The sequence below is a fragment of the Triticum urartu genome, chromosome 1 (assembly GCF_003073215.2).
Source record: "Triticum urartu cultivar G1812 chromosome 1, Tu2.1, whole genome shotgun sequence".
Lineage (NCBI taxonomy): Eukaryota > Viridiplantae > Streptophyta > Magnoliopsida > Poales > Poaceae > Triticum > Triticum urartu.
This window is the reverse complement of record NC_053022.1, coordinates 294,198,278-294,209,426: the sequence shown is the minus strand read 5'-3', so window position 1 is coordinate 294,209,426 and position 11,149 is coordinate 294,198,278. Positions and strand designations below refer to the sequence as shown.

General features: G+C 45.7%; 1 protein-coding gene across 1 annotated transcript; it reads left to right on the top strand.

The window, feature by feature from the left end:
* The first annotated feature begins 5,915 nt into the window (after window positions 1-5,915).
* LOC125508496 lies at window positions 5,916-9,975 on the top strand. Its single transcript, XM_048673228.1, has 7 exons — window positions 5,916-6,206; window positions 7,355-7,504; window positions 7,618-7,830; window positions 8,264-8,385; window positions 8,613-8,776; window positions 9,231-9,385; window positions 9,737-9,975. Exons 1-7 carry the CDS (start codon window positions 6,024-6,026, stop codon window positions 9,833-9,835), a joined length of 1,086 nt encoding a protein of 361 aa, XP_048529185.1. The 5' UTR covers window positions 5,916-6,023; the 3' UTR covers window positions 9,836-9,975.
* The last annotated feature ends 1,174 nt before the right edge of the window (window positions 9,976-11,149 follow it).

Genomic DNA, 11,149 nt, shown 5'->3' with positions numbered 1-11,149 from the left:
GTCTGCTCTGAAGCCATTGATATTGAAGGATCCAGGTGCTGATGCAGGACCTGGGAACCTGGGCAATCTTGGGATTGGCTTCTGTACCTGAGGCCTGTGCTCAACATGATAGTCGAATTGAGGACCGGCAGCAGGCGCAGGAACAGAAGCAGTGGGATCAGTGGCTTCGCTGACTTCTGGTGCTTTTGTTGGTGAGGGCTCCATATTAGCTTCAGCCATGACAGCGTCAGTGGCTTCAGTGGTGTTGGTGGTGGCAGCCTCAAGATTTTCAACCTCCACTTGACGAGCTGGAGGGTCGGTCAGAATCACGTTCTCCTCGAGAACAGCTTCTTGGTGGGACAGGGGAGTAGCAGCTTGTGGGGCTTCTTCTTCATCGGCTGATGCAGCCGGAATGTCTTCAGCAGTTTTAGCTTCAGGCAGAGAGACTGGAGGCCTTGGACCTTTGCGAAGCCTGCGCAACGCGAGCGATGCCTATGGAGTTGGTGTTGGCTGGGCCTCAAAGTCTTCTTCCTCTTGTGGGCGATCAGCCCATGAAGCATCCTGAGCAATTGGCGTCAGTGGACGACCAATGCTGATGAGTTCACTGTGCGTTAGCACAGGCGATGATACATGTTGGTGCTCGAGCTGAGGAAGGACTGCATCATTTTCAACATGGGCATGGTGACCAATGTCTTCAGCAGCGATGGGATCATCTGCTGGAAAGTCTTCAGCTTCATGAGCCTCTGTAAAAGCAGGCTCATGGACAGTCAGTTGACTTTCTTGTGGTTCAGCTTCAGGGTGAACCATGGAAATGGGTTCAACAATCAAGGGCTCTGTGTGAGCAGCCCGTTATTTCTTGGTCTTCCTCTTCTTCTTGGAGGGGGCAGTAGGAGAGGCTTCAGGATGTTTCCTCTTCCTGGCTTCAGCCTCAACAGTCCTTGTCTTCTTTAGCTCTGAAGCGGTTGACCTGGCCTTTGGCTTCGGGCCAGTCATGCTAGTTAGGAAGATAATGGGATCTGCTTCTTGCCTTGGTGCGTCGGGTTCAGCCGTAGCGGGTTTCTTCTTCTTCTTTGCAGCCATCCTGGGATCGATGCCAGGTCGCCCAAGGGTCTTGCGCTTCTCAGCCTCATTGTAGGCTTTCACACACCTGTCAGCCAGAACCTTCATGCGCTCACGAGAACCCTGAGCTTCTGCATGTTTCTTGAGAAAGTCTTCCTTGAGCTCGTGCAGCATAATCTTGAAGTTCTTCACCTCTTGCACGCTGAGCTTGGCCATATGCTTCTTGAACTGAGATTTCTCAAAGTCAATCTTCTGCTTCAGTTCAACAATGCGCTGAGCGATAGCTAACTCTGAAGCAATGGCGCCATGGAAGGCAACACTGAGGCCAATGGGAAGTTGCAGATCGTCGAAGCTGATGTTGGGCATGTCAAACCATTCATCAATGAAGTTATGGATGATTGCCACGTCAAAGAGAGGCAGATTATTGAAGATTTCTGCTTCTTCTTTGCTCTTGATGAGTTGCTCAAGAGCGTCATCTGCAAGATCTTCATCACTTGACAGATCAATGGCATCATTGCGCAGAATGGCCGCAGCTGTTAGCTCTTGGCCGGTGTGTGGAAGAGGCATCTTGACCTTCTGGGGCTTGGAGATGCGTGACAAATCTTCAGACTGCACACTGTCTTCAGGAGGTGCAGTTGCCAGTGGCTTCGCCCGTGAGATTTTTGGTGCAGAGGCCGGCTTTGAAGCTTTTGGCTGCTTCAGCTTCTTTGGCTTCGGCGCTGCAGGCACTTCATCTGATTCAGCGTCATCTGCAGGCTCATTCACGGCTGTCCCTTAAACCACGATATGGGTGATGAGACCTTCAAGGTTGTAGAAAGGACCGACGACATTGGGTTCTGCATCACGTGTGCCGTCAACCCTTGGAGAAGAAGGGCCAGGGTTGAAGTCTAGTCCCAATGTCTTCTTATTCTGCTTTGCTGAGTTCTGGGCAAACTGGAAGTTGCGCTTGAACAGAATGTCGTCACGACACCATAGCAGGGAAGAAAAAGAACTACGAAATTGCTAAGTCTTCGCACTCCATAGTCTTCATGCGATGTCTTCTCTTATCATAGTCTTCAATGTGAATGTCTTCACATACCACCTCTGACTTCAATGTCTTCATACATTTTTAGGGGTCATCTCTGGTAGGAAAATCGAATCAATGAGGGACTTCTACCTGTGTTATCCTACAATTCTCACAAACACATTAGTCCCTCAACTAGGTTTGTCGTCAATACTCCAAAACCAACTAGGGGTGGCACTAGATGCACTTACAAGTGAAAAAAAGAATCAGTCAACCTTCCACCGCCCCTCACACTTCTCTCTTCCCCATTCTTCCCTGGCTCCCTCATCCACAACGCGATCTCCATCCATGGCCGGAGCTATCTGGTGGTAGCCCCCCCTCCCTCCTTCGTCAGCAACGCCGGCGGACGCGCAGCCCCCTGCTCTGCCCCGCCCCTCCCCTTCGCCAGCACCGCCGGCAGCCGCACAGGCCCCTCCTCTGCCCCGCCTCTTCTTCTTATCCGGTGACGCCGGGACCTGCCTCCTCCTGGCGACGCCTGGGTGCTCGAGCTCGGCATGCTCGCCGGCGACGCCGGGGCCCTCCCTCGTGCTGACGCACTCGCCGTGGCCGCGCAGGCCCCTCCTTTGCCCCGCCCCTTCTTCCTATCCAGTGACGCCGGGGCCTGCCTCCTCCTGGCGATGTCGGGGTGCTCGAGCTCGGCATGCTCGCCGGCGACGCCGGGCCCTTCCCTCGTACTGATGCACCCGCCGTGCCACGAACTTCCCTCCCTCCTGCTCGGGACGCCATCAAGGTCCAATTCCAACTCTTGTTCTCCCCTCGATCTGGATGCTCTGCACTCCGCCCCCGTCTTGATTTCCATCTTGATTAGGATGACCACGAAGACCTCCGCGTGTTGTGCTGCTACTCGGGACACTGTAGGTCCCTGCTCGCCAACTCGCAGGAGGCTGTTAATCGTTCGGTAAAAAAAGAGTAAGCTTTCTTCCAAGCCTATGATTTTCCTTTTCATCCTCTCTGTTGGTGCCTGTGTTGATGATGCGACCCTTAATGGTTCAGATACCCTGAGGGAGAAGGAGGTGCCGAAAGGGGATGGGAGCAACAAGTTTGAATCGAAAGAGGTATACCCATCTGTCTCGAGACTGCTCTTTATACAGAAATATCGAGTTCAGCTTGTTGGAACGTTTCTTCGATTTTGTGTCTTCTTTCCTTTACCATTTTGTACAAAGAAAGTTTATACCTTTTTTCTCAAGAAATATAAGGGATGAACATAGGGATCCTAGGTATGAACATCCTCTTTCCAGCATGCTGGCCACCAACAATCTCTGCATCAATTGCATTATCCTGGAAGGCCCTGATCATAAGCCGTGTTCCATTACATAGACCATTATGAGGGTCGAGGTTCCGTAGCAAAATGGCCGGGCAGTTGATTTTTACTCTCAAGACATGCGGGGGCAACCCATTTGGTGTGATCGAGTTCAGGAAGTCAATCGTGTAATTATTCTGGAAGTCATCATCGATATAGCCAAAGCTATGGTACACCTTTTCTTCGCCTGGAAACTTGGAGATCATCTTGTCATTCAGGTCATCCACATGCTCGTTTTTGGTCGAGAGAATTGCACGTGTGCTGCTCATGTACTCTCTCGACCTAGCATTGGTGTGCAGGGATGGGAAGACATCTTTGATAAGCTTGTTAATAGGTTCTTCATCGTCGGTATAAGCAATCACAATGTCAGACGCTATACCGGATGTAGCAGTTGCGATCGCTATTAGGCCCATCGAACGGACCTTTGCAAACAATGCCTTGTACAGGCACGTCTTCCCAGTGCCTCCTGGACCGTCAACAAAGAATATCTGGATTTTTGGGTTTGTCACATGATCCATTATGTCATTGAAAGAAGCTAGTTGCTCATTGTTCAAACAACTGAATAGATCTAGATGTTCTTGGTCCGCTTTGACCTGTCTCTCCTCTATTACCTCTCTAGCATCAACGTCAGAAGAACCATCTGCGTCAACCAGATCTGGAAATCCATAGAGTTTAATATCCTTTAACATGGATTGCAGCAGATCCCTCATATCCCCAAGGACCATCTGCTCAATATGCTTATTTTGCTCATGGGCTTGTCATTATCTCTTTAATATCTCCTCTCTATTTTGTGCATACCGCTCCCTTTCCATCTGATATGGCCTGAGTAGATGAAGAATAGATCAGTATACATCATTATAACTGGGCCATGTAGGATGAAGTTCATCTTCATTACCGTGTGATACAACCAGCTGTATTTGTGCCCCAGGCAATTTTCTTCTGTTTGTAAACCTCACGGCGTCTCTTATTAATCTCATCCTTATTTTGTGCATACCACTCTCTATCCCTCTTGCCTTTTTTACTTCTTTAGGGTATGCAATCAATGGCACAATTCATCAGTTGAGCTACAAAAACTGAAATTGTGTGCTTGTGTAATGCTCATCACCCAAGGATTGAATGTTGCTTATATCCTGGAACGGGGTGAGCATCCCGTTGGGATTGGTCGGGGCTATACGAAGTCCTTGAACCCTGTGAATGTCAAGAATGTTATCACACAATTGTAACGGAAGGAATACTATTAGCACAACGCTGACAGAGTGTACTTTTATGTTCAACTCCATCCCACTGTTTGCCATCAAAAATCTTTCTTATGGTGCCTCTGCAACCAATTGAATTCATTTTGCACTAATATACCTGCAAGAATGCATCAGGATGTAGTAGGTTGTAGTACTGTATATCTCAGGCAGATTTTATTTGTGTTCACATGAATTGGAACTGAGCATTGAATGATCCATATGCAGCTTCATGAGGCATTTAGGTGAAGTCAGTCCAATGCTCATCAAGGATCATGTTAGCATATGGTCATTGCCATAAGTCACCGGTTCCTACATTTTCCTTCTAGAATTGCTTTTGTTTTTCATAAATTCAATGAAAGCAATTGATGGATCACATGAACAGGTTGACAAATGAGCATGCATCTACGGAGCGGAGTAGAGGCGTCTTTTAGCCTAATGAAGTCTTGGCGACAGCTGCGTGTAAAAGCCTTACCAACTTCAGATCAGAGAAGAGCATGCACCCGTGCCGGCGAAGAGCTCGTCGTTGCCGCTGTGGGATGGCGCCTGGGCAGCTGCACCTGTGTTGGGGAAGAGCTCGTCATTGCGGCCGTCGTCGGGTGACTCGGCGAGCTCGTCGTCGCGGCGGTCGTCGGGTGCCTCGGCGGCTGCGCAGGGCAGCGACGACGCATGTAAGCTGGACGGCGGATTGATTCCTTGGATATATTTTCGATAAGTTAGCACATTTGTTTCCGTATATGACTCTCCGTGTAAATTGGACGTGGGATGTTTCCTTTGTGCGGGCGTGGGCGTTGGCAGAGTTTTCGTCCGCCCTGGAAAACTGCTAAACGCACTTCGTATGTGGGTTGGTGTAATCGTGACGGCTAGATCTAATTAAGCGATTTGATCGTGAGGCTCCAATTAATCAGGAATGTTATGTGTAGATTAGGCTGGGTGCGTTTAGCGTTGAATATGTTCTCTTATTTAATAGTAGTAGAGATAGAGAGGAGAGTGAGAGGTTGGCCCTTCATTTTAGGGCGGTTTCTTCAACGCGCTTTCCTGATGGCCTTGGCCCAGCCCAAATTCTCATGAAATCCGCATTTAAAATATGACCTGGGCCAAAAAAAAAACCCTCAAGTGGGCCACTTGAAACCTCGGACGAGCCGAGCGGGCCCTCGCCCAACCGGAGGATAGGCCTCGTGACAGGCTTGGAGAAACCCACCCGCAACTCCTGCTGCTCGCCACGTCAGTTGCCAGCTGCCGGCAGCATCTGTCCTTCCTCGCTTCCGGCGCAGACTTGTCGACCTCTCTCTCCGCTGATCGCTGCCTATTACTTGTCGTACCAGTGCAGTGAACCCCCGCCCCAGTCCACTTTCGTTCCGTTCCGTTCCGCCTCGCTCCCCACCCTTTCATGGCCGGCGCGACCCTCGCCGCCGCGAGATTCCCCGCGGCCGTTGCGCTCCTCCGCACTCGCCGCTCCCCCGTGGTCGCCGTGCCGCTCGCCCCGTCCGGTCTCCGCCACCACCGCCGCAGCGTCGCCATGGCCGCCGGCGCCGCGCCCTCACCCATTCCCGCCTCCGATCCGCTTCCCAAGGTACGTACGCGCCCCAAAGTGGAACTTAGTTTTACGCCAACGTCAGGGATGGTCCTTTCATGGGCATGTCCTGCTCTGCTCCTGTCCTGTAACTCCTGTTGATGTTGATAGTACCTTGTTATCGTCGGAGGGGAGGCCCTGATCCAAGCCTGGAGACACCCAAAGCGCTCTATAACTGTGTTACTACTGCACTGCACAGCGACTGCTGAAATCGTTGTCGTAAGTAGGGAAACAAACTATACCTTAAACAGGGACCTTCAACCAAGTGGACTAAAAGAAATACCCTCGGTCCTCGGAGTTATTTGGAACTTGGAAGCGCTTTTTTCCAGCTGACGATCCATGAGGCTAGGACTCCTGAGATGTGGAGCGTGCATCGCGTGTGACTTCAAATTTTTGTGTCTCCGTTTCTCTGCTATCCAGGACTTTGGCAGACTTCCAACGGGGCCAAATAAACCTGTGAACTGTAGCGACCGTTGGGCAGATTTCAGCAAATGAATCCAATTGATAGCAGATGGAACTGTACAGCACAAACTTCCCACGGGAGCTGACAGAACTTATAAATTCTTTGTACAAAAGGTAGAAGTAAATTTTGGCACACCATGGGTTTAATAATCACCAAGGATGGACCCCACATGTAGTTTTTTTTATTGGGTTCATAATTCTGGATCAGCCTTGAAACAGTTGTTCCTTCTTTGATTTTTAACTTGAAAATGAGGATTAGTTTATGGAAGTTTTGAAGTAAGAAGAGACGTTTCCATGAGGGCCTCTTTGATTCCAACGACTTTCACATGAACTTTGGAGGATTGAAATCCATATGATTTTGTTTCTCTCTGAAGAACCCTTTGCACAACACTGAAAGAAAATCAGTTTTCTGTTGATTCAAACCTCTTCGAAAGAATGTTTTGTTCTTCATATGCGTCAGGGTGATCAAACAATAGAAATATTGATATTTAATTATTTTAAAAATATTTTTCCCATACCATATATCGGCTATGGAGAAAACTTTCAATCACTTCGTTTTTCATACTTTCTAATAGTTTTGGCTATATGTTACTTGATTTATACTTGTTGTTTCATCTTTTGTGGATCGATTACTTCTCAAATTTCCTGGGAAACAAACTAATAGTCTTGACTTTCTTCTACTTCAGGGTTCTGATCTATTTTTCCGGTCAGTTCTCTCAAACATGCAAAAAGTTTATTTGAGCAGGAATCCAACTGCCGAAAAGATTCTGGACCTTGTCCATTCTTACGATGGGGACCACATTTGTTTTGATCACTTTGCTTTCAGAACATTTGGGGTGAGTACTAGCTTAAAATTTAGTTGGCTTTCTACATGCTCCGTGTTACATAATGCACAATTGGTGTGATGTTGATTATTGTTATGAGAATTTCCCGTCTGTTATAACTGCAGGTTGATGGTTATGGTATAAACTCACTTGCTGAATTTTTTACTGATTTTGGTTACGAGTCTCGTGAAGAACTACGGTTCCCAGCGAAAAAACTAAGAGCACTATGGTTCTCCCCTCCCAACAATGATGGATACACCAGAGCTGGTATATATGGACCTTTGCCAAGGATATTCATTTCTGAACTTCTTGTAGATGAGCTGAGTGCTCCGAGCCAGGTGATACTCGACGATTACTTAATTCCTTCAGTTTGTTTGTCTAAGATATTAGTAGTAGTATGGACAACTGTTCGTTCATAATATGCTTGTAGGGCTAAAGGAATTTCAGACATAGCTCATAACACTTTTGTATGGCTGAAGAAGACTACTGAAACATATCACCGTAGAAAAAATGCTTTCTGAAAACCATTTCTTCTTAGGTTATTTCTGTAGTTCTGTCAGAGTAAATACTCAGAGATGAGTAGGTTCTAATGTTCCATGCACTGGCACTAGTGTTAAGATATTTAGTTTGAAAAATCTGACGTTAACCTCGGCTGTCAGGGAATTTGGCTACTGAGCTCTGATATGGCTGCCACTAGAGCTGCTTTATTCCCATCTTTTACTCATATATATACAACTGTATTTTATTTTATCTGTTACTTTTTCTCTGCAGGAAATTATACGGAAATACATCAAAACATCAGCTAATGGAAATAAATATGCTGTTCTTGCAAGTACATTTGGAGAACTGACATGGGAGAAGCCCACTTATTCTGATTTCCAGGTTTTATCTAGGTACTCATGTAAATACTCTTGACTGCTTCAATAGGCCAGGAGCTAAATCTTATGTTGGTCACCACAAAACTGTTTGCGTATTATGGCTGATTCTGTGCAATTTCCATAAGAAATGGAGTTGCCTTTTTTTTCATTTGCTTAGTAGTTTCCTGACTCTGTTTTTCATACATTTATTTCTTTGTTCCATTAGCCATGTTGACTCTCCATGCTTTCCATTTGGACACCAGGGAAAGTGAATATGCTGGATGGACTCTTGTTAATGGCTATGCACTGAACCATGCCACAGTCTCCACTCATCGCTTAGAGTCAGATATTAGAAGTATTAGTAAATTCAACAAATTTGTAGAGGACAACGGGTTCAAGTTAAATACAGAAGGAGGAATTTTGAAAGGTCTGTTGCTGATTTCTGAACCAACCAGATTTTATTCAGTAGTTAGTGGGTAGAGGTCCATGGCTACGTATTTGTTGAATTTTGACGAATTGCTTCCTATTTCATACCTTAGCTACTTGTATTGAAAATCTGAATCACATTTTATTCCAGGGCATTACAGCTAACCACAGTTTCTAGTAGCATTGGCATTAGGAAGAGTGTACTTTTGGTTTCCTGTTAGGTCTTTCTTTTGTGGTTATATGTATGGATGAACTGTTAGCTAGATCTCAAATAATAGCTTTTCATGGACATAAGATCACTTGTTTCTTTGCATTTATTTGACATACTTTCTATCTATCTATTATGTGCGACCTCTTAGAATAGCTATTAGCTGAAGGATACATGTAACTTAATTATTGTACCACGGTTTCAATAGAAACTGATTTACATGTTCTTTCCCTGTATAATTCAACAGTGAGTCCTGACGGTCTCCTCCAGCAAAGCTCAACTGTTGCTGATTCATCATTATTTACTTTTGCGGATGGAATCACTGAATCTATTCCACGTTCCTATATTGAATTTGCTGAACGGCTGCCACTTCCACAGTTCAGAGATTTGCAAGATGAAGAGGTTTGCACAATTTGTCACGAATGTATCGATTATTCCGTACTCGTCTGTTTTCTTTCCTTCATAATCCATACTTGGAAAGTGTACTTCCAAGCGTCAAGATGAGCATCACTGCGACTTTGCATCTGTAATGTTTATGTTCCCCTGTGCCGACTTAGTAATAATGTCCCATCTCCCTTTTTAATGAGGGTTGTAGGTTACTTAATACTATCATCAGAGTATTTATTAATGGTATAATGGTAGTACTTAGTACACTCTCCTGCATAGGATATATACGCTGTAGTATTACTCGGCCAGTATTTAGTTGCCCCCTAATCTGCTAGTGAAATTATACTGCTTTCTTACTTTCTGAAGGTCAAGGAACACCACAGGCGCGATGGTTTTGAGGTGGGCAATGCAGACAAGATATTTGAGAGCACTTCAAAGGATCAGCTTACCAGAAGATCTGCATAAGCGGCGTACTCTTGATCGAACATTCTGCAGGCGGGCCAACGAGCCTCTTGGAAGTGTGTTGAATGCGTGTGTTGTGTAATGATTGTATGCCTTGAAGTGGGTTGAAAACAGATGCTCAATAAAGATATATTTCCTAACGATATTACTCTCTCATATATCGAATTCAGCTATCTCTATGTATCATTAAACCTAAACTGATACTATCTGGGAATGCATGAAATAGTCTAATGGAGTGAAACATGGCATGATGGTCAGTTCCTTTTCTAAGTTGTGGTCATCCTAGTTCTCACTTATTTACTCTTTGTGAACACGTTTTTGAGAAAGTTGCGTTCCTGCAACTTTTGTCGCAGACCAAGGCAAGTGCATGCATGAGAAAGGTGGATGGAACTCTGTTTTCTGCAGAAGATTCATTGCTGACTCTGCCACGAAAGGTACGCTTCACTATTGAAACTCTTAAACAATTTTCTAAATCTATCTAGATGAGACTAGCTTAATATAACTTGAAAAACGATTTATATTATGGGACGGAGGGAGTAACTTTCTTTGACGATAACTTCGGATAGAATGTGGATCTGCTCCCTTTCGTTTATGCCGCCACTTACAAATACAGATGTGTACACTACATCGTCAAAAAAATATAATGAGGTCAGCTGCATAGTCAAAATGTACAAATGCAAATATACCTTAGATGATCAACATATAACACCGTATTTCTTGGGAAGTTTGTTTTTCCACTGACCTGGATATTTCTCATGTTGCACCTTGGGGAGTTTCTTCCTTTCTCTACTGTCCATCACCCAGCTTGTTTGCCTCACAACGAAGACTCCGGTTTGGCTACGTGGCAAAAACAAAGTTTTCTGTTTGTTTTTTCATTTCTGTCGACTATTCAGGCAACTATAATGGCACAAAAGGCGAGAAGGCAAACAAGTGAACAGTCAGAAGTGCCAAAATGAGCATTTGTTTGGCAGAACTTTTGGCTCTTGACTCTTGGATCAAAGTGAAGGGCACAAAGAGAAGCAAAAGCAGCGGCCTCAAAACTCCACTTTTAATTTTTATTTGATATAATAGATGTGCCCTTGAGACTAGGATGCCCTCCTCCTTTCCACATTTCGTGGCAGCCTCTCTCTCCCTTTAGCCACATTTCCTGCGGGAACAGGTATTTGTTTGTTCGAATCTAACAAAGCTGTGCTTCGCATGCAGAGATGAACCGCCTTGCCAGCACTCCGCATCTGGAGAGAAGAACCTGAAATACAAACATATGGAGGATGCCTTGGTTAAACAAATATGCCTTTTTACCACAGATTTTGCATCACT